This window comes from Acomys russatus, chromosome X (genome assembly GCF_903995435.1).
Source record: "Acomys russatus chromosome X, mAcoRus1.1, whole genome shotgun sequence".
NCBI classification, from domain to species: Eukaryota; Metazoa; Chordata; class Mammalia; order Rodentia; family Muridae; genus Acomys; species Acomys russatus.
In genome coordinates, this window is record NC_067169.1 from 55,302,840 (window position 1) to 55,327,551 (window position 24,712).

Here is a 24,712-nt window from a genome sequence, read left to right on the forward strand (position 1 = left end):
TCAAAAGAGAGGCTGGGTGTGGTGGTCAGAGGCAGGCAGATCTCTGAGTTTGAGGCCAGCTAGGTCTACAAAGCAAGTTCCAGAGCAACCAGTGGTGCACACACAAAAAAGCCTGTCTCAAAAAACAAAAATCAAAAACCAAAACCTCCAGAAGGTTCAAAAGAGAGTCCCTGATTCATTATATGCCTACATGCCTATGTGCAAGGTAATATCTTTCTTCCCAACAGAAATGTTGCAACTACTCTTTGAACATGGAATTACTAAGTATTTTTCCAACAAATCTGTTAAGTCTTTCTTTTTCAAGCAACTAGTGATTTGGCTGGCTGGGTGGTGGCACATGCCTTTAATCTCAATACTCCAGGAAGCAGAATTTCTGTGGCTTTGAGGCCAGCCTGGTCTACAGAGTGAGTTCCAGGAAAGCCAGGGCTACACAGAGAAATCCTGTCTCAAAAAACAAAACAAAACGTAACAACAACAAAGAGGATTTGGAATCAGTTTCAACATTTTTTTTTTCAAATATAAAAATGGTCTTTAAAACTCAACCACAGACATACTTTTTTTTTAAAAGAATGGGTTAGCAGGGAGGTTACTCTACCACAGAAATGATACAGCTTTGCTTAACTGGAATCTTTACTCAACAGTTTCTTAAACATCAGAATATTCAACACAGAAAATTTGTTTTTACTGCCTTGCCTTCTGATGAGTTCATTATTTCAAAATGAAGGTGAGGAGTTCTACATTTAGAGAAACTATAAATTTACTTTGGGGGGGGGAACCAATCTGGGTTTTAAAAAACTTACTCTCCAGTATTTGATGAAATAGCTGAAGACTGTTGTAGCAATGTACAGACAGTAGAGAACAGAATAAGCTAAGAACTGCAGGAAGAATTTGTAGTTGGAAAATCCAATGCAATTATTAACCCTAAAAAAGAAAAGAAAACTAGTTTGAAATCAAGACCTATTGACTGAGAACACACTGATGCTTAAGTGGACTAACCAAAAGATGCACGTGACTCCTGTTGCTTCATTATGTATTGCATAGAAACCCAATTGAAACAGAAGTTCCTTAATGTAAACAGACAGGGAAAACAAGCTCATGTCTCATTTATTTCTATTTTTATGTACCAGCACAGAGTCACCTGAACTACCCAATAGCTTTAGAATGGCTCCTGAAACACCCAAGCAAACCTGGCCTTTCATTGCTAAAAACATGTTAAAGTCTTAGTAGCTACACTTTGTCATGCTCTCTTAGCAATTGGGTGATTCCAGATTGTTTCTTTAGGTTAGAAGAATCGCTGAACTTAACTATCTGTAACATTTCACAGTCAACGTAGCTAGGAACAGAAATGAATTGCATAATGTTGAAGAAGAGATAACTTGTGCCGTATTTCATTACTGTGCTCAAATGCTAAAGTTAATGGACAGAAGACTCTTAGCTTCATGACCTCCAGAACTTACTACCATACCTTTACTAGTATTTTCATCCTGTTTTAAAATGTTATTCCTACCCTGCCCCACATAAGTACAATGAACAGTGAATTACAGTAACAAAAGAAGGCACGATTCAATTCAGATGAGGAATGTGGGTACACTGAACAACTTTGACTCTTTTAGACGACAGAAATGAATCAAAAGGACATACCATGGGCAGTGATGGTCCATTTTTAAAACACACCTGCGAAGAAGATAAAATAATAAATGTGGCTATGGAAATGAAGAAACATATTCACAATTGAACTCAAGGTTCTAACAGTATTTTTACATAGTTCCAGTGAAACTACCTATAAGCTTCCACTGTGGTAACTCCAAAATTACTGACTCCTCAAATACTCACAGGATGATCACACCACAGCAGCAAACGACAACTCAAGAAGTGCAACCTGGAAAGGGATAGGGAACTCCAGACCACTGAGACAGTGAAAAGGTTCAAGATGCCGCCTTTAGTTTTGTTTACTTAATTTAACAATGATACAAGAGGAATATATGTCTCTGAATTAGTAGAGTAGGCACTCAAGAACACAGGCATAAAGATTATATATACTACCACAAAAGTGGGGTTTTAAACCTGGAACAATTTGAGAGACAAAATAAAACGCAATGTTGGCTAATAACACAAAATAGAAAATAAATATCTATATTTTTGTATTGATTCAAAGGATTGAATAAACAAATAAGTGGAGCAAAAGGGACACATCTTGTGATGCAGACATACTCCAAATAGTTTATGCACAATATTCACCTTCAAGGAGAGGCATCCTACTACTTTACTGGATGTATAGTGACTTCCATCCAAATAGTATAGGTCAGAAATGAGAGGGGAACAGAATAACTATACACAGGAAACACCTGGCAAACATCAGTTGAGAGAGATGTTCAGTATCAACACCGTAGTCACAAGTCCCATTTATATGTACCCTTGATACCATGGAATGAGAGTAGTACTTTAGTTCCATAGTCTTCCTCCACAAATCCCATTACCCCATTATAATGACCATGAGAAAGGAGTAAACTAATTTTAACCAAGGAAAAATTTATAAAAGCATCTGATTCCTTTTTTTTTAAATTTTTTATTAATTTATTCTTGTTACATCTCAATGTTTATCCCATCCCTTGTATCCTCCCATTCTTCCCTCCCTCCCATTTTCCCCTTATACCCCTCCCCTATGACTGTTCCTGAGGGGGATTACCTCCCCCTGTATATGCTCATAGGGTATCAAGTCTCTTCTTGGTAACCTGCTGTCCTTCCTCTGAGTGCCACCAGATCTCTCCCTCCAGAGGACATGGTCAAATGTGAGGCACCAGAGTACGTGAGAAAGTCATATCACACTCTCCACTCAACTGTGGAGAATGTTCTGACCTTTGGCTAGATCTGGGTAGGGGCTTAAAGTTTACCGCCTGTATTGTCCTTGGCTGGTGCTTTAGTTTGAGCGGGACCCCTGGGCCCAAATCTGCCTATCCTAATGTTCTACTTGTAGGTTTCTAGGACCCTCTGGATCCTTCTACTTCGCTATTCTCCCATGCTTCTCTCATCTAGAGTACCAATAGGATGTCCTCCCCTCTGTCCCAGTTTCCCGGTAAGTGAAGGCTTTCGTGGGACATGCCCCTTGGGCTAGTATGCAGATATAAGTGAGTATATACCATTTGAGTCTTTCTGTTTCTGGGTTAACTCACTCATTATGATCATTTCCAGCTCAATCCATTTATCCACAAATTTCGGGAATTCCTTGTTTTTAATAGCTGAGTAGCATTCCATAGTGTATATGTACCACAGTTTCTTTATCCACTCTTCTACTGAGGAACACTTAGGCTGTTTCCATGTTCTGGCTATTATGAATAAGGCTGCTATGAACATGGTTGAGCAAATTTTCTTGTTGTGTGCTGGAGCATCTTCTGGGTATATTCCAAGGAGTGGAATAGCTGGGTCTTGAGGAAGCCCTATTCCCAGTTTTCTAAGATATCACCAGATAGATTTCCAAAGTGGCTGTACTAGTTTGCATTCCCACAAGCAATGAAGAAATGTTCCTCTCTCCCCACATCCTCGCCAGCATGTGGTGTCACTTGAATTTTTGATCTTAGCCATTCTGATGGGTGTAAGATGGAATCTCAAAGTTGTTTTGATTTGCATTTCCCTGAAGACTAAGGAGGTTGAGCATTTCTTTAAGTGTTTCTCAGCCATTTGATATTCCTCTGTTGAGAATTCTCTGTTTAGTTCCAAGCCCCATTTCTCAATTGGGTTATTTGGTTTGGTCGTGTTTAATTTCTTGAGTTCTTTATATATTTAGGATATTAGACTTTTGTCAAATGTAGGGTTGGTGAAGATCTTTTCCCAGTCTGTAGGCTGTCGCTTTGTTTTCTTGACAGTGTCTCCTGCCTTACAGAAGCTTCTCAGCCTCATGAGGTCCCATTTATTAATGGTTGACATTAAGGCCTGGGCCGTTGGTGTTCTGTTCAGGAAGTTGTCTCCTGTGCCAATATGTTCCAGGCTCTTCCCCACTTTTTCTCCTAAGTGACTTAGTGTCTCTGGTTTTATGTTGAGGTCTTTAATCCACTTGGATTTGAGTTTTGTGACATTATGAGTCCAGTTGCATTTTTTTACACATAGACATCCAATTAGACCAACACCATTTGTTGAAGACGCTATCCTTTTTCCATTGAATGGATTTGGCTTCTTTGTCAAAAATCAAGTGACCATATGTGTGGATTCATATCTAGGTCTTCAATTCGATTCCACTGATCAACCAGCCTGTTGCTGTGCCAGTACCATGCTGTTTTAATTACTATTGCTTTATAGTACAGTTTGAGATCAGGTATGGAGATTCCTCCGGAGCACCTTTTATTGTACAAGATGGTTTTAGCTATTCTGGGTTTTTTGTTTTTCCATATGAAGTTCAGAATTGCACTTTCAATGTCTTTAAAAAATTGTGTAGGTATTTTGATAGGGATTGCATTGAATCTGTAGATTGCTTTTGGTAGGATGGCCATTCTTACTATGTTAATTCTCCCGATCCATGAGCAAGAAAGATCATCCCATCTTTTCATGTCATCTTCAATCTCTTTCTTCAGAGTTTTGAAATTTTTTTCAAACAAGTCCTTCACTTGCTTAGTTAGGATAACTCCTAAATATTTTCTATTGCCTGTGGCTAATCTGAAGGATATGGTTTTTCTAATTTCTTCCTCTGCAAGCTTGTCATTTGTGTATAGGAAGGCTACAGACTTTTTTGAGTTAATTTTGTATCCAGCCAATTTGCTGAAGGTGTTTATCAGCTTTAGGAGTTCTCTGGTGGAATTTTGAGGGTCACTTATGTACACTATCATATCATCTGCAAAGAGGGATAACTTGACTTCCTCCTTTCCCATTTGGATACCCTTGATCTCCTTTTGTTGTCTTATTGCTCTGGCTAGAACTTCGAGTACTATATTGAAGAGATATGGAGAGAGTGGGCAGCCTTGCCTTGTTCCCGATTTTAGAGGAATTTCCTTGAGTATCTCACAATTTACTTTGATTTTGGCTATTGGCTTGCTATATACAGCCTTTATTATGTTGAGGAACGTGCCTTGTATCCCCGATGTCTCTAAAACTTTAAACATGAATGGGTGTTGGATTTTATCAAATGCTTTCTCTGCATCTAAAGAGATGATCATATGGTTTTTTATTTTCAGTTTGTTTATATGGTGGATTACATTGATGGATTTCTGTATATTAAACCATCCCTGCATGCCTGGAATGAAGCCTACTTGGTCATGATGAATGATATCTTTGAAGGCATCTGATTCTTAATGCCCCAAAATGTCAAGGTTATCAAAACCAAGGTAAAGGCTGAGAAGTTGTCCTGGATTAGAGGACCTACAGCGACATGACACTGTAATGTGGTATGCTTGATGAAATCCAGGAGCAGAAAAATGATATTAGGGGGAAAGAGGGGATATCTAAAAAGTACATCCAAGTCAAAAGTTAAATATATCTTATCCAACAGATATACTCACACACATACAGGATGACATCTGGACAAGGACATTTATATAGCATTGGTTTGAGTAGCAAAAGCTGTAAATTACATAAAGGTTCACTAATAGAGCATTTCCTTTTTGATAATTAAGCTATACTACAATAGAACACAATGAAAACAATGTCTCAATATTAGTTTATTAGTTTTATCAATGTATCATACTAATGGAATATATCAAATGGGTGTGGAGCATACAAGAACTCCCTTCACAATAGATGCTTAAATTTGAAATGTTTCTTTTGAAAATGCTGTATTAGTTTTCTATCTTTAGACTAGAATCATTATCACCCCTGTGAGAGGGTTTGGCATGTGTTCATTATGCCTCAAAAGAAATGCTCTTATCTAGGCATGGTTACATGTTAGGATCAGTCATTTTGTTGTCTAGGCAACCATCAGTGGCCAGCATCAGCCCAGGGAAAGTTTAGTTGTCACTTACATGGCACAGACAGAACAGTGATGACAGCGGTCTGGCTTGATTAGATGGCACCGGTCACAGAACCGTACAGCTATAAGAAATAGAAGGTGGTTAGTATGACTTCAAGGTCAATATAAGACCCTACACTTTGCTAGTTAGTGGATATATTTTGTTACACACTGACTATAGACAGTCAAACGCATCTCAAGCTGCTAAGGAAAAAGTAACAACATAGTAGATTGTGGTAGGTAAGATTTTGTGTTGGGTCAGTGTTAAAAGCAACTTTAAGAGGATGAAAGAAGGGGGAACTTTTCATATTTGGATAACTGGCCACAAGATTTTGTATTATACACTAAATACTAAGAACTGTCTCAGTGATTTGGGAATTCATTTAGCCTGTTTATCCCAACTTTCCTCTCTGCACATAAGAATTTAGCTGCGATTTCCAGAGGTTAGATTGTAGAAGATAGATATGATTCTTACAATACGCTAAAGATGGTATTCTCAGGATAACAATTTGAAGAAGAGAAGAGACATTCTACCTAGAACATTTTGTTTAATTTCCCATCTTACAGATAAAGAAATAGAAAACTGTACCATACCAAGTGCTGTAATCAAGGCCATGACACAGCAAATGAATGGCAGGGCTCTAACTTCTTTAGTTGTTTTTATGACTTCTTACACACACACACACACACACACACACACACACCCTTCCTTCCTCTTCCAATTATTTTCTTTTAATTTTCTCCATATTTGCTGATACAGTATTGATATGTATAATTGTATAATGCTATTATTATTCTCAAAACTTAAAGGTATAGATAATTTGAAAAATATAACAATTCTATCTAAAGTGTGCTTTAGGCACATACAAATGATTTAACACAATAGGCTGCAAATTCAGCAGAGTCCTGAGTTCATTTCTACTAATGAGTGCTTATGTGTGTGTATGGTGGGTGGGGGATAGAGCATATCACCATATGCCTGCAACAGTTCTGTAATTGATCATTAGCCCTTCATTGTTGCTTCCATATGGTATTTAATATTCAGAAGTGCTAGTTGGTTTGCTAAAAAGTAAATCAAATCATATTATTATTCACTTGATACTCAGTTAATTTCCAACATGTGAAGAATAAATTCCAAATTCTGTATCATAGCTTGCAGCCTCTGACTAACTTTTCAAGCATCCTTCGTACCACTCAGCATTCTCTATGTTCCAGTGACATTGGCTACCTCTCTGCCCTTCCAAAATTGCACTTTTGCCTGTCTCATGGCCTGCACAGTTGTTTGTGTCTTCAGTGACTATCTCTGTGCTCTTTGAATGGCTTGGTGGCTAATTTTATGTGTCAACTTGATTGGTGTGCTGGCTAGTTTCTGTCGGCTTGATAAAAACTGGAATCCACTGGGAAAAGGGAACCTAAATGGAGGCATTCAGAATGGCCCGTGGGCGTGTCTATAGAGTGTTTTCTTGGTTGACGGTGTCATGCTTGGACAGGTGGTTCTGTGTTAAAAAACAAAGCTGGCTGGGCAAGCCAGGGAGAGCAACCCAGTAAGCAGAGTCCCACCAACATCTCTGCTTCAGCTCCTGCTCTAACTTCCCTTGATGATGGAATGCTATTTGCAGTGTAAGATGAAATCAGTCCCTTCCTCTCCAAGTTGCATTGTTCAGTATTTTGTCCTAGCAACAGAGAAGAAAAAAACAAAGACAACTGGATATTTATATATTTGTGTTCCAGCCTTGACTCCCTAAAGTGTTGAAATGTTAGTGAAAAGTGTAATATAAATCAAACTCTTTCCTATCGTAGTAGCATTTGGTTAGTGTTTTATCACACCTACAGAGAAGTGAACACTTGGGTTTCCACATATTTGGGTAGGTTTTAGATCTGTGTGCTGTGAGGGTGTTTCCAGAGGAAAGTGGCCTTTGAATGGGGAGAATCAGAAAAGCAGGTAATCTTCTGCAGTGTGGGTTGGCTGCACTCAATCTGCAGAGGGCTTGAATAGAACAAAAAGGCAGAGAAAGGAAGACTCTGCTCTCTGCCTGACTGTGTGAACTGGGACATTAGTCTCCTGCTGTTCCTTGACTGGAACTTAAACAGTTTGGACTCCTTTTTCCTCAGGTCTTCGACTTGAACTGAAAATTGCACCATTAGCCCTCTGCTTCTCTAGGCTTTGGATCTGGCTTAGAATGTACACTCTTGGATTTCCTCATGCTTAGGCCTTTTAGATCAAACTGGAGATATACCACTACCTTTTCAAGGACTGCAGCTTTCATATGTGGATAATGGGACTTTTCAGCCCTTATAGTTTCTGAAAATAAATTCTCATAATAAATGATCTATCTATCTATCTATCTATCTATCTATCTATCTATCTATCTATCTACCATCTAATCATCTTCCTTTTTTTCTAATCATTTCTTTTTTTCTAATCATCTTTCTTTTTTTTTCTAATCATCTTTCTATCTAATGTAATCTACTGGTTCTCTTTCTTCCAAGTAACATAAGTAACATAGAATTTGGTACTGAGAATGATTCTAGAGGAAAAAAGAATAAAAATGTTTTCTGAAATTGTCTCCAGTTTGACTTTCTGAAAGTGGGTTGCTTATGTTACTCAAATTAAGTTTTTAAAACTTGATCAAATTAGCTGGGCATGGTGGCGCACGCTTGTAGTCCCAGCACTAGAGGAGGCAGAGGCAGGAGGTATCTCTGTGAATTCGAGGCCAGCCTGGTCTACAAAGCAAGTCCAGGACAGTCAAAGCTACAGAGAGAAACCCTACCTGGAAAAAAAACCAAAAAAATTATTAAATTAAATTAATTGCTACATTTCAGTATTAAAGTGGGAACTGGTAATTGATGATGCTCTGGCAGGGCAAATGTGTAAAATATCTTAAATCAATGCTGTCAGTCATGACAAGAAGCAAGGAGATAGGTGGTTGTGTATACATTTTGAATATTTTAAGAAAACTAATGCAATGATGTTGGCTTGTTGCTCCTAACAACACTGGTAAAGTAATGAAAGAAAAGCATGAGATAAGGGCTTCATATTTCCTACTCAAGTACTACATAAATGACCTGAAAGCTTCTGAAGGATGCTTATCTCCGGGAGCCTCAGGACAAGGATTAGTGAAAATCAAAGACAGAATTTCATCTTGGGATTACTTAAATTGCAATGCAAGTTGGACTCTTGGTCTTGTAGGATGTTTACTGCTACACTGAGGGCACTGACCGTGAAAGAGTAAAATTTTGTAAGAAGACCTGGTGAAGCCAGGTATTTTGAGCTCCTAAATCCTTTTGAATATCTTTTGCCAGAAGAAGATGCCTCCCACATTATAGTGGAAGCAGCCTCTTTGTTATTGGTGGTGTTAGCTTTTCCATCCCTGACTAAAGGGCTGTACCAAAACCCGGTGGCCACCATACCATACAATGCTGACTGCCCTCAGGACCTACTTTTCTTTGGCTCTAGATCTTTAATTAGACCAAAGCAACAGCATGCACACAAAGGTGAGATACCAGGTGACCCAGGATCACGTACTGTACATTTGAAAAGAACTACTTGAGTCTTATAATACAAACACATAAACCCAAAGAACAGATACTAAGGATTAAAGATATAGGACAATGTTGGAAGGAACAAAAAATTATATTTGGGCGAATTTATTAATGTATAAGCAGAGATTTTGCATTAAGGTTGAAGATTAGGAAGGTGAAGTATTACACATTCTTGTTTCTATGTGGAAGCTAAAGAGTGGTTCATAAATGAAAAATGTAGAATATAGTCACTAGAAGCCAGGAAGAGCTGTAGGTAGCAGGATAGAGGGAGTGCATAGTTACTTTTCTATTGCTGAGATAAAATACTATGATCAAGGCAACTTATTGAAGTGTTTATTTGGGCTTAGGGCTCCAGAAGGTTAGAATTCATGATGATGGAACAAAGGCATAGATCTTGAACCACTAGCATGAAGCAGAGAAAACAAACTTGAAAAAGTGTGAGTCTTTATACTCTCAAAGTCTGCCTCCAGTGACATACTTCTTCCAACAAGGGCACATCTCTTAAGCCTCTCCAAACAGCACCACCAACCAGGGATCAAGTATTCAAATGCACAAGACTGTAGGGGGCATCTTACTCAAGTCACAAAAATGTTGGATAATGGGGAGACCTGGGGGCACCTAGAGGAAGGATAGCAAGTTACCAAGAAGAGACTTGATATTCTAAGAGCATATATAGGGGGAGGAGGTCTCCTTTAATCACAGACATAGGGGAGGGGAGAAGGGGGGAAGTGGGAGGGAGGGAAGAACGGGAGGAAACAGGGGAAGGGCTAACAATCAAGATGTAATATGAATAAATTAATAAAAAAATTAAAAAATTTAAAAAAAAACAAAAAAAGTAAGGGAAAATATTGTATTGATTTATTCTGCATAGGCACATTATATAGATGATGGTGACATGAATATTGAATATATACTTTATAATATTCAAAAAAAATAAAATAAAATATAGTCACAATAGGATGAATAAGTTCTAATGTTCTATAGCATAAGAGTGCTACAGTAATTTACTATATATTTTATAAAGAATATGAAGAAAGAAACTAAAAGGTTCCAAGTGCACACAAAAAACAATAAATGCTTAAGGAGGTGAAAATTACTCTGATTTAATACTGTATAATGTATAGTTGTTTCAAATACCACAATTATTTTCTCCTTCTTGATAATAAAAAGTATAAGACATGTTAGAAATTAAACAAACATATATCTCTGGGCATAATAGACACATGTGTACCTAATTCATATCCTCTTTTAAAATCATATTTTCTATACTACTACCTAAATTATATACTTTTCTATCTGGATTTGATAAGAATTTTCACACACAACCAATGTCTCAACCCTTCATGTCCTTCCCATCTTCCATCAGAGTCTAGCCAGGTGATTCCACCTGATCTATGCCTCCATACCCTCATCAACCACCAAATATAGCTATGGTCCACATTCAGTGCCTTTGTCTAGTCTGGCCAATCTGACTTGTAACATCCCCAACCTCCAGGCTCTCACCAGGACCTGTGCTGTCTACCACCAACCTATAGATAGACCTGTCATGTGCCCATCTAATATCTCCTCCCAGCTAAGCTCTGCAAAACTTTCATGAGGGTCTAGCCAGGTAAGTCTGCCTGATACTCTCCTCCATACACTCCAAATCCCCATATCTATCCCGGGTCCCACATCTAGTGTCTAGGCCTCTTTGGGACAGCCCTGATCTCACTGCACACAAACCATGGGCCCCGAGAACTACATCCAACCTCTCTACCCAGCCAGGCACTGGTTGGCCACACCCTCAATCTCTGCTCTATCTTTATCCCTACACATCTTGTAGCCAGGGTCTAGCCAGGTGAGTCTACCTGATCTTTCCCCCCAAAAACCCTTCTCACATGCTAGAAGAGACGAGGGAGAAGATTTCTAGGTCAATAGCTTAGAAGGATCTATAATAAGGTCATAGAAGAAAATTTCCCCAGACTAAAGGGAAAATATACCCATATAGATACAAGAAGCACATGGAATGTCAAACTGCCTAGACCAGAAAAAAATATCCTCATTGCATATCATAGTCAAAACACCAACTATACAGAACAAAGAAAGAATACTGAAAGCTGCAAGAGAAAAGACAGGAATCATGTGTAAAGGAAAACACACCAGAACAATAGCTGATTTCTCCATGGAAACTCTGAAGGCCAGAAGTGCCTGGAGCAATGCATTCCAAGTTCTAAAGGACCAAGACTACCAACCTAGACTACTGTATCCAGAAAAATTATCCGTCATAGCTAACTTCACACAATACAAAAAGCCTAAAAAAAAATGTTTGTATCTGGCAGACCAACCCTAAATAAAATACAGGAAGCAATACTTCTCAGCTGAAGAATAAACCTAGCCAAGAGACTGTGGAAAGAAAACAAGCTATAATTACAGAGATATAAAGTACCACTGAGTACACAAATAACAACAACAAAGAAACAAAAACACAATGACTGTAATCAACATATATCTTTCAAAACAAATCAAAAGACACATGCTGTCTGAATGGATCAAGAAACAGAGTCCATCCTTCCGTTGTCTACAAGAAACTCGTAATAGCTTTAAAGATAGGCACCGATGTTGAGGGAAATGATGAACAAAAGTGCTTCAACCAAAGGGGACCAGGAAGCAAGCAAGCATTACTACCCTAATATCTGACAAAATAGACTTCCAACTAAAACTAATCAGAAGATATTTAAAAAGGGCATCTTGTTTTATTCAAGAGAACAGTTAAGAAGATATTACTATCCTAAATATATATCCAACAAATTCTGGCATACCTAATTTCATAAAAGGGACACTACTCAAATAAAAAGACACAGATTAACATAAGTTCATTAATACTAGGTGATTTCAATGCCCCACTTTTTCTAATAGACATGTTATCTGGACAAAAATAAGCAGAGAAACACCAGAATTAGTTGACATCATACATTGTGTGGATATAAGAGATATCCACACAAACACTAGACACTATACATTCTATTCAGCAGCCAATGGAAACCTCTCTAAAACAGAGCACACCACAAAACATAAAACAAAGTGAAACATTTCAGAAAGACGAAAATAACATGTGTATCTTATCTGACCATAATACAACAAACTTAAAATTAACAGCAAACAAATTTCTAGTAAATACACAAACTCATGGATATTAAACAACTCATTACTGAATGAGTAGGTCAATGAAGAAATCGAAAAATTCTTGGAAGTAAATGAAAATGAAAACACAACACAAAAGCCTCTGGAACACTTTAAAAGTAGCCCTAAAAGGGAAATTTATAGCTTTAAGTGCCAACACTGAAAAATATTTTTCATAAAAAAATAAGCTGCAATTTAAAAAACCCGAAAGAGCACAAATAAATGACTTGCTGATGCAACTCATAAAATTGGAAAAACAAGAACAAATCAAACTTCAACCTTGTCTGTGGAGAAATAATAAAAGCCAGAGCAGAAATTAATGAAATAAAAGCAAAAACAAACAAATAATACAAAAATCAATGAATCTAAGAGCTGATTCTCTGAGAAGATAAACAAGATTGACAGACCCACAGCTCAACTAACCGAAAGGAAGAAATGACCCAAAGTAGAAACAAGCAGGGAAATACTACAACAGACACAAATAAACTCAGAATATTACAAGGAAAACTAAAACTTGTACCCCATTGAATTGGATAATCTTAAAGAAATGGATGAATTTCTAGATTAATCCAAACCACCAAAATTAAACCAAGAAGAAATGAACAACCTAAACACATCTATAATAAATGAGGAGATTGAAAGAATAATAGCAAGCTTTCCAACTTAAAACTATCCAGACCCAGAGAGACACAGCAGAATTCACCAGCCTTTCAAAGAAGATCAATATACACAATATTTTTTTAGTTATTCAAAAAATATAAACAGAAAGAAATTCCTTTTAGGAAGTCAGTATTGATATGATATCAAAACCAAGTAAAGAAACAACAACAACAAATTTCTCTGATGAATGTAGATATGAAAATCATAAATTAAATATTTTTAAACACAATACAGATACAACAGAAAGGTTACCAACACTGACCAAGTTGGTTTTATCCTGCAGATGAAGGTAAGGCACAATATCTACAAGTCAATAAATGTGATAAACAACATAAATGGACTTGAAAACAGAAATCACATTATCATTTTAATGGCTGCAGAAAATCTTTGACAAAGACCAACATGTCTTCATAATAAAAGTTCTAAAGTAAGTAAGTATAAAGGGACATACAACAGCATAATAAAAGCTACATATGAGAAAACCACAGCCAACATAATTCTAATCTTCAAGAAGTCCCACTGAAATTCAGGAGTGAGATAGGGATATCCCCACTACTTTTCAATAGTGTGCTTGAAGCATAAGACATGATACCATTAGAGATCCCAAAAATCTCATCAGAAAATTTCTAGAAATGATAAAAAAAAAAATTGACAATATGGGAAGATACAGACTCAACTTACAAAAGTCAGTAGCCTTTCTATACACCACCAACAAACACAGAGAAAGATGTCATGGACACACTCCCATTTACAATAGCATCAAAGAAAATTAAACTCTCTAGGAATAAAGCTAACCAAGGGAATGAATGACCTCTACAATGAAAATGTTAAATTTCTGAAGAGGTGGAGAAAAACACTATAAAATGTAAAGATACCCTATGCTCATGGATTGGTAGGAATAATATTGTGAAATTGACCACTCTACCAAAAGCCATTTAGAGATTCAATGCAATCCCAATAGAAACTTCCCATCTTATTCTTCACAGAAATAGGGAAAACTATTCTAAAGTTCACATGTAAACACTAGTAGCCAAAACAAAGCTCAGCAAAAAGAATAGTGCTAGAGAGATTACCATTCCAGACCAAAAGCTACAATACAAAGATGCAGTAATAATACCAATGTTACTGGCACATATAGACCAACAGACATATAGACACATAGAACAAAACACAAGAGCCGAATATGTGTATATATAACTAGAATTATCTCATATTTGACAAATATTCCAAAAACATACATTGTAGAAAAGACAGCATCAATAAATAGTGCAGGGAAAATCAGATGTCACATGTAGAAGAATGAAATTAGACACATATTTATCACTTTGCACAAAGACTAACACCAAATGGTTCAAAGACCTAAACATGAAACCTGAAACACTGGAACTTCTAGAAGAAAACATAGACGGTATGATGTATTTGTAGAAAAGGACTTTTTGAATAAGACTCCATTTGCTCAAGAATTAAGAGCACCAATTGACAAATGGGACTTCATAAAACCAGAAAGTTTCTGCACAGATAAAAAAAAGTAATAATATGAAGCACAAGCTTACAGAATGCAAAAGTATCTCTGCCAGCTATTCATCTGACATAAGTTTAAGATCCAGAATATATAAGGAACTCCAAACATAAAGAGTCAAAAATGATCCACTGGAAAAAAAAAACCCAAGTCCTTGAAAGAAGTAATAGTGACTAAGAAATACCTAGACTACGTGAGAAAGTCATATCCCACTCTCCACTCAACTGTGGAGAATGTTCTGTCCATTGGCTAGATCTGGGTGGGGGTTTAAAGTTTACTGCCTGTATTGTCCTTGGCCGGTGCCTTAGTTTGAGCGGGACCCCTGGGCCCAAATCTGCCTATCATAATGTTCTACTTGTAGGTTTCTAGGACCCTCTGGATCCTTCTACTTTGCTATTCTCCCATGCTTCTCTCATTTAGAGTCCCAATAGGATGTCTTCCCCTCTGTCCCAGTTTCCTGGTAAGTGAAGGCTTTCATGGGACATGCCCCTTGGGCACTCAGAGGAAGGACAGCAGGTTGCCAAGAAGAGACTTGATACCCTATGAGCATATACAGGGGGAGGTAATCCCCCTCAGTCGTAGTCATAGGGGAGGGGAATAAGGGGAAAATGGGAGGGAGGGAAGAATAGGAGGATACAAGGGATGGGATAACCATTGAGATGTAATAAGAATAAATTAATAATAAAAAAATAATAAAAAAGAAAAGAAATACCTAGACAATATTAATCATTCCTAGCAGTTATGGAAATGTAAATTAAAACCACTTTGCGATTTCATCTTATCCAGAGTGGCAAAACTCAAGAAGACAACAGATGTGTGGGAAAGGGAACTCTCATTCACTGTTGTGATTGCAAACTTCTCAAACCACTTAGAAAATCAGTATGGAGAACGTTGGAAAAGCTAAAAACAAATCATATGACCAAAGAAAAAATAGCCCACATGACCCAGCTATATTAATCCTTGGCATTTGCTCACAGGACTTCACAGATACTTGCACAGCCATTCTTTTCACAATAGCTAGGGCATGGAAACAGACTAAATGTCCTTCAACTGATGAATGCATAATGAACGTGTGGTGCCTATACATGATGGAATACTACTACTTAGCTGTAAGGGAAAAATAATGTCATGAAAATTGCAGGCAAATGAATGAACCTTGTATTTACTGAAGTAACAAGACATGCATGCTCTATCTCATCTGTGCTTGCTACATCTAAATCTTTGGATGTGAATGTATAACATGGAGAAATCACAGAAAGCAGGAAAGTTAAAAGGGACATGAGGGTGCAATAGAGAGCGAGAATAGAAAGGTACAAATGATTTGAAGGGAAATGGGAAAATGGAGGTATTAATTAGGAAGTAAGGGGCCAGATCAATGCAGAAGGAGAGCAGGAGGAAGGTAAAATAATAGCAAAGATGTCTGAAAATGCCATAAAGAATCATATTTTTATCTATTTAAATAACAACATATAAGACATAAAATTATCTCTATGTATGTATATATAATATATTTTTAAACGAAAAATTCCCACCTGGTGTATAATATACCCCAAGATCAACAGACTATCTAATAAAACATCAATGCTAGGCATAAGACTTCATTTGAATTGTTGGTCGGGATTGGATCTGACTTGAAAGCCTCCTGCATGAAGGTACCATGCAAGTTTACAAAGGAGGGAAGCAATCAACATTTCTAGCTATGATGTCTATGAACTACAATAATGATCAGCATAGCATGAAAACCCTAAGGGTGCACTAGTGGCACACATACTTTTGCAGTAACCAATAGCTCTCTAATTAGAATTAAGACCTGCTCAACAAGAAGGAAATCATGCCTGGTACTGGAAAGCTACCCACCGATCCAGGGCTAGTAAGGTCATGAATCATGAAGGAGACCTACAACTTCACTTTACTAAACCACTATACTCCCTAACTACATTCTAAATATTTATTTTTAAAATGAATTAATTTATTCACTTTACCTACTGGTTGTAGCCCCCTCCATCCTCTCCTCTTAGTACCACACTCCCTCCATCTTCTTCCCTCCCTCTTTCCCTATTTTCAAAAAAGGGAGTCCTCAACCAACCACACACCTCAGGTCATAAAGTAGCATCAGGACTGAGCAAGTCCTCTTCCCCTGTGACCTGAGAAGGCAGCCCTGCCAGGGGAAGGGGAGTGATCAATAAGCAGGCAAGAGAGTCCATGTCAAAGACAGCCCCCACTCCCCTTACTAGAGGACCCTCATGAAGCCTGAGCTGCCCATTCGCTACATCGCTGTGTGGAGCCTAAGCCCAGTCCATGTATGGTCCTTCCTTGGTGCTTCAGCCTTCCCAAGGCCCTCTGTACCCTGGTTAGTTGGCTCTGTTGGTCTTCTTGTGGAGCTCCTGTAATCTGTATGTCCTTTTCTCCATACCCCCCCCCCCACTTATTCACAAGACTTGCTATGCTTTGCCTCAACATTTGGCTGTGAGTCTGAGCATCTGTTTGCAACCGCTGCTGGGTGGAGCCTCTTAGAGGACTGCTATGCTAATCCCCTGTCTGCAAGCATAGCAGAGTATGTTAATAGTGTCAAGGATTGGTTCTCTCACATGGGGTGGGTCTTGGACTGGGTCAGGCATTGGTTGCACATTGCCTCAATCTATCTTTATCTGCTCTATCTTTCTCCCTGCACATCTTGTAGGCAGGGTACATTTTGGATCAAAGCTTTTGTGGGGGGATTGGTGTTCCCCTTCCTTTACTAGGAGACTTGACTAGTTAGAGGATGTCCTCTTCATTCTCCATGGCCCCTGCTACTAAGAGACTCAGCTAGAGCCCCTGTCATATCCTCAGAAGCCTACCCTGACTTAGGTCTCCAGCTTGTCACAGAGATGCCTTCACCCATGGTTTCTCTTTATACCCACAGATATGCATAGTTAGTTCTCAATACTCATCAATAAAACTCTGTGCAACAGAGACCATTACAGGAAACCACAACTGATTAAAATGCTGAGCTGTGGAGCCCAGTCCCAACTGATACCTCTATAACACAACCTAGACCCAAGGCTCAGGAATCTTTATGGAAGAGGTGGGAGAAAGATTGTAAGAAAAAGGAAAAGAAAGTTTGCTGTGAGACTGTGTGTCTCGTAGAAATGTCGGGGCAGCTACATGGTTCCCTAAACAAAAACTGAACAAAGACAATATGCTAACATGGAAGGGGAAATTTCATGGGGCCTTAACTCTAGACAAAGAACTGTATGCAACCAAAGAATACTGAGAACAGGGGAATAGCGGTCCTCAGGAAGGAACACACTAATTGGTTAGCCAATACCAAGTGGTCAGCCTCAATGTCATATAATACAGCATCATTCTATGAAATGAGGGGCTTGCATTTCCATATTTAGGAATACACAGACACACACAGACACACACACATACACCACCAACAACTAAAGAAGTAGAAGTCATAAATCTGAAAGAAAGCAAGGGGTTGCATGAGAAGAGTTGGAGGAAGGAACGAAAAAAGGGAAATAATGAAATAATATAATTTAATAAAAAAAAGAATTTCTATTTCTTAAGAGACCTGGGGCCTATCTAATTCTGCACTCACATTGCTTGGACCAGTGTCTCACACGTATTATTAACTTTTTAAAAATTAGTATTGTGGAAGTTTTTTATTAGTTGAAACAACTTGAGGGAAGATAAATTTATTATAGGTTATGGCTTAAAAGGAACTAGTCCATCACGGAAGGTAAGGCATGGAACAGGAGTAGCACGTGGCTGTTGTAGTGGGAGCTAGCTCGGATCTGGGTGGATCAGGGGACAGAAGAAGAGGAGCCATACAGTACTTTCTCCTTTTCTCTTTTTAATTCAGTCTGAGACACCAGTTCACGGGACTGTGTCATGTCATTCACACTCAGAGCAGGTTGGCCCCACTTGGTTAACCTTCGCTTCACATCCAAGGTGCATCTCAGTAACGTGCCTTGCTGTTCCCTCCTCTGTTTTCAAGATAGAGTCTCACTATGTAGCCCTGGATGGCTTGGAGCTTGCTCTGGAGACTAGGCTAGCCTCCAAGTCACAGAGATTCTCCTGCCTCTGACCACTCCCCCCTCCCCAACGCCAGTGCTGGGATTAAAGATGTTCACTGCCACACTCTGTTTTATGTCTTTCTTAATTTAATCAAGGTGACAATCAAAATTCCTTATCACTCTGTCCAAACACCCACTGAAATAAGAGGACAAAGAAGCACATGCATCATTGCCCAGGTTCAATAGGTTCAAGAATGGGCCGTTTTCTCTTTATTGCTTTCTTCCACTGCTCTGTTACCTCAGCATTTAAAGCAAATATTGAAACAACCAGACAGTTAAGTGTGTATGAATATTTTGAAAAAAAAAATAGTAAGTACTATGACATTACCCCTCTAACAAAATTAACTATAAATCTTTATTTTTGTCTAATCAAAATTCCCTCAACTGTCAAACTGCATCTTATCAGATATCTGCTGAATAAACAAATAGTGAAAAAAAAAATGACCCCAAATTGGACAGCACAGGAGAACTGTCTCTGTAAGTACTGTTCCATTTATCCAAATGAAGTCCAAGAGTAAAACTTCACAAAGGATATTTAACCGCATAAATGAAGATACATTGTCTTTCATTTATTACTACAAGGATGTTCATAGCAGACTGATTCATATCAGCTAAGCATTGGAAACAACCCAAATTTATATCAGTCACTGAGGAGATAAACAAGCTGTTATATTCATACAATGTAAGCCTACTCAGCAATACAAGGAATGAAATATCAACAATGTGAATGAATGTCACAAATATTATGCTGACTGAAAGAAGCGAAACACATGTATACAAAATTCTAGAGCAGGCAAAGCTAACACCATTGGAGATCTATCAGAATAATAATTTTATGTGTGTATGGGGATTGACTGAGTAGAAGCATGGCAGGACCTTCTTGGAGTGATGGCAAATTTTTAGCAGCTTTGATTACAGGTGTGCATGTTTTTCAAAACATGTTGAATTGTACACCTAAGATATTTGCATATTTTCATATGCAAATTTTATCCACAAAAGGGTGGATATGTACTGGTGTTTGCTATTTGTTTTAAAATGCATCAGAAAAATAAGATGATCCAATAGAAAACAGACAGAGAGTTGACTATATAGAAAGGAATATGTTAAAGCTGGTAGAGCCCAGGTGTTACAGTTACTTACAATTCTCCCAACTTTGATAGGCATTTGAAAGCTTTTGTAAAGAAATATGGTTTTGAGAAAAAGGGAGGAAAAGGCTAGCCTGACAACACAGATGATTTGGTATTCCTGTTAGCTGCTAGCCTGCATGACATGATGAACTGACCTCCACTCCCAGTTCTTGTGTACACTGGTAGCTTCTTGGCCATATCCACAAGCATCTGCTTCTGGACCTCAGGTCTATCTTCATTTTCATAGCGCTCCTTGTCTGTATAGGACAAGTGGAACTGGAAGCAAAATAGGCAAGGTTATTTTCTCAGATTCCCAGATGGGATTAAAAACAACCATAACAGCCTAAATGAAAATATTTATTATCTGTCCTTGAACTTCAAATGCCAGTTTGTCTTTTACATTTCTTTGGCTAAGTATTTTATGAGACAGGTGGTATTCTTTTTTAAATTAAAAAATAGCACATAGACAGATTAAGTACCTTGTCCATGGTATTCAATTAACTTGTAAATAGCAAAGCAGGCCGCCAATGCATGTCATCTAACTCCAAGACTTGCATTATTTCCATTCCATTATGCCTTGTATGATGCTATATACAGTTGTGTAATACAATTCTGCGAGGATCCCTTCTATGAGTAACCAGGGTTATTGAGTGCCAGCTACTTTTTCATAGAATCATAATGCTGATGACACTCTTGGAGAGTCTGGCTTTGTGACATTGTCTGAATATTATAATTTTGCAAATGGGTAGAATTGTGGATAGCCTTACTAGTTACAGAACTTTTTGCCAATTTAATGCTACATTTTGCTAATATTGCCTAAGGTAACCCAATTATTTTTTCAATATAATATAGAATTGAAAACTTCTCATTGCTCTATGCAAAAGGGAGGAATTTATAGTGCGAATTTATGGTTTAAGCCTTATTATGAACAAAAAATAGAAAATAACTTTGGAAAATTAGACATTCTTGATCTAAACATTTTCTCTGTAAAATAAATGATATTTATTTCAGAAGACTGGAGCAAGATAGTAATACAAAGTACCATTTAGCATTCTAATTATTAATCATTTAAATCTATTTGATATTGCCAGTCATGTGAGTTTAAACTTTTAGTATACAGTACCTTATTGTACTTTTTAAAAAAAACTCAGTACTTTCACAGCTACTAGTGAATACGAGCATCTTTTTGTGATGTCATTCGGGGGATTTCTCTTGAAATACCTATACAAGTCTTCTGTCCACTAAAATAATTAGGTGTTTCATCAGTTTCCTTTGAGGATGAAGTCTGGGGGGTTGACTATGCTCCAGTGAAGGCCACATACCCAAGAACACGTGAGTAACACAAGCAGTACTTGATGAGTTTAAAGAGAAAAAGAGGACAGGAGTGGGTGGGCAGGTAGGGTGGGGTGATAGATCTAGGAGGAACATGGGAGGGGTGAATATGATCAAGGTTGCATGAAATTCTCAAACAATTGGCAAAGGTGAGAACAAGTTAGGCTATTATCTTCTTATGCTGAATAGTAACAATTTTTTATACATTGTAGATTCTACTCTTTTGTTCACTATTTTTCTAACAACATGTACTTTTCTTCCAGTCCTTACATGGTACATTTTGAGGGACATAGCGCTTGGTGGGAATGTGGCTTTATAATCCAGTTGGATAACTTAGGTAGTAGCTAAAATGAAATGCATGTCTACAGTGTGACCTAGCAATTCCACTCCTAGTTATATAAGCCAAGACAATAAATATATGTGAGTGAAAGATATATTTAAGTATGTCAAAAGATATGTACAAGAATGCTTAGATTGGGTGTGCACATGTACACATAGATGATATTTTAAAAATGAATTATAAATAGAACATTGCTGGGCATGGTGGCACATGCCTATAATCCAAGAACTCTGTGAGTTCAAGACCAACCTGGTCTACAAAGTGATCCAGGACAACCAGGACTACACAGAGAAACGTTGTCTCAAAAACCAACCAAGCAACCAAACAAGAATAGAACTATACCCATGGTGCATTTTATGGTATCGTGCCATAGCATAGGGGGCATTTAATGCTGTCACAACAAATACGGTTCATTTATAAGCATTCAATTCTTAGCCCTGAGTTCTGCTGTATTCTATAAAAATATAATAAGTAAATATTGTAAAATGACCAGGAACAACCTGGCTGTTTTGTTTTTATAAATACAATAATACTAACATGAAAATACAAAATGTTTTGATTTTCATTTATATTTTGATACTTGACAGTTGCACCTCATGACAGTGTTTTAACCTTTGAAGCATCCTCTCGAATGTAACGTTCTCAGGGGACTATGCACTAGTTGAAGAACACTGGCACAGTGGTTTCTGTTTAGATGTGACAAATACTTTTTGGTCACTCGAAAAATAGTTTAGAACAAGATGTCTGGCACAGATAGCATATTTCTGGCACCATCTAAGCCTTATTAAGGATTATAAAGCAGTGAGCTAATAAGCGCATTTTGGATGAGACAACTGGTGACAGATTGGAATGTTGTGAGTATTAGAGAAACTAATATTGTGGCTATTAAGAAGACCCAAAGAACTCTTCCATTTTTACAAATTGAAAGTGATAAAGATGTACTCATACACATTTAGACATTTGCAGCACATGATTCAAACCTAACATTATCTCATCAAGTTCAGGTCTACACAAATTTCTAACCACTTAGCCTTTCTACTGACCTAAAAGCTTTCATACAGAATATGAAGGGGGATACTTAATTTTCATTAAGCTAGAATTAAAATAACATGGCATTTTCTTTTATCAGGTACATTTTGTAGTGCACAAACAAAACTACCTAGTTCCAAAACACGCCATCACTCCAAGAGAAAATCTTTTGCTTATTAACCTGTCATTATCTCTAGGCAACTACAACCAGTATGTGCTGTACATCTATGAATTTGCCTGCAAAACAGTATGGCCTTTGGTGTCTGGTGTCTTTCAATTACCACATTTCAAGGTTCATCTATGTCAGTACTGCATTCCCTTTTATGGCCAATAATATTCTGGTGTGTGTGGATATACAATCCATTTTTTTTCACTGATCAATATTGGGGTTGTTTCCATCTTTTGGCTATGGTGCTTGATCAATATTAGGGTTGTTTCCATCTTTTGGCTATGGTGCTGCAATAAAGATTTGTGCAGACTGAACCACCAACCAAAGAGCAAGCGTGAGCTGGACTTAGACTCCCTACACAAATGTAGCAGATGTGCAACTTGGTCATTATGTGGGTTCCTTAACGATGGGTGTAGGGGCTGTCTGTGACTCTGTTGCCTGCCACTGGATCCCTTTCCCCTAGCTAGGCTACCTTGTTGGGCTTCAGTGGGAGAGGATGCGCTTAATCCTGCTGACACTTGAGGTGCCAGGGTGGGATGGTCCCCCTTGGGGGCCTCCCCTCCTCTGAGAAGGAAAGGGGAGGGATGGGGAGGGACCATGATGGTGGGACTGGGAGGAGAGGAGAGAAGGGGCTAGGATTAGGCTGTAAAATGATTAAATATATGAATAAATGAAAAAGAGAAAACTTGGAGCATATAACAAAAAAATTTTTGTGCATATGTATTTGGATGCTTTCTTTCAATTATTTTAACTACATACCTATGAATGGAACTTCTGGGTCACATGGTAACTCCATATTTAACCTTATGAGGAAAAGCATAGCTATTTTACATAGCAATCTGCCATTTTATGTTCCAAGTCAAATTTGGAAGATTTTTAATTCTCAGCATTCTCACCAACATTTGCTATTTTTCATTGACTCATCTGTTCATTCACTTAATGTCTTCCTTCTTGATGGTTTTTGTGTCTAGATTTGCATCTCTTTAAATTAGTGCTCATGAACTTTTTGTGTACTTTACAAACAATAGTATATATTCATTGGAGAAAAAACGTCTATTTAAGATCTTTCCATATTTTACAATTGTTATCTTTAGTTGCTGAATTAAGAGAATTCCTTATGTATTCTGAGGAGATGTAAGAATTGAAAATACTTTCTTGTACGTTTTGGATGGCCATCTTACTGCTCCGTTTACTTCCCTTCTAACTGTCATTCTTTCAAACTTTGGCTTTAGATCATTCTTCATTATATGGTTCTCTAAAACATCAAAACAGATTATTTGAGATGTTTATTCATTTAAGTGTTGTTACAACTATAAATTTTCCTGGGAGCACTGCTTGATTGAATCCTATAATTTTTATTGTGCCATGTCTTACTTTCATTCCTCTCAAAGTCTTTTTAAATTTTCCTGTGGTTTCTTATTTGATCCATTGGTTTGGAGTGTGCTTAATGGTTAATGGGCAGAGAAGAAGAGAAGACTGCCTTAAATGGGACACCTAGTTTCCATCCTCTTCTCCCAAGGCTCAGGGATCACTGAAGAGAAGGGGGCAGAAAGACTGTAAGGTCCAGTGGTGGTGGCAGTATATATTAGAGCAGTGTTTTTCATACACAGTGGGGTCATTGCACATATGAACTCACAGCTCTTGTGGTGGTATGCACAAGACGGTGCAGGCTCAAGCCAGACCAAATCCCAGCTTGGAGAGGGGAGGGGGCAAGAAGTTCTACCGATAGCCGAGGAGATATTGGCAACTGATAGCTTCTGAGAGAGAACCGACCTTCCAGTGGATGCTTAAACACTAACAAGTAGTACATGAGTAGCACAAATGGACCCATTTTTTTATGT

At 37.9% G+C, this 24,712-nt stretch overlaps 1 protein-coding gene across 1 annotated transcript in view; it reads right to left on the reverse strand.

Moving 5' to 3' along the window:
• The window catches only part of Zdhhc15 (zinc finger DHHC-type palmitoyltransferase 15), a 92,466-nt gene that overhangs the window by 10,303 nt on the left and 57,451 nt on the right, over positions 1-24,712 (reverse strand). The window contains exons 4-7 of the mRNA XM_051141713.1: positions 20,157-20,277; positions 5,943-6,012; positions 1,642-1,674; positions 801-921 (exon numbers count right to left, since the gene is read on the reverse strand). Of these exons, the coding sequence (XP_050997670.1) occupies positions 801-921; positions 1,642-1,674; positions 5,943-6,012; positions 20,157-20,277 (345 nt within the window). The remainder of the gene's footprint in view (positions 1-800; positions 922-1,641; positions 1,675-5,942; positions 6,013-20,156; positions 20,278-24,712) is intronic.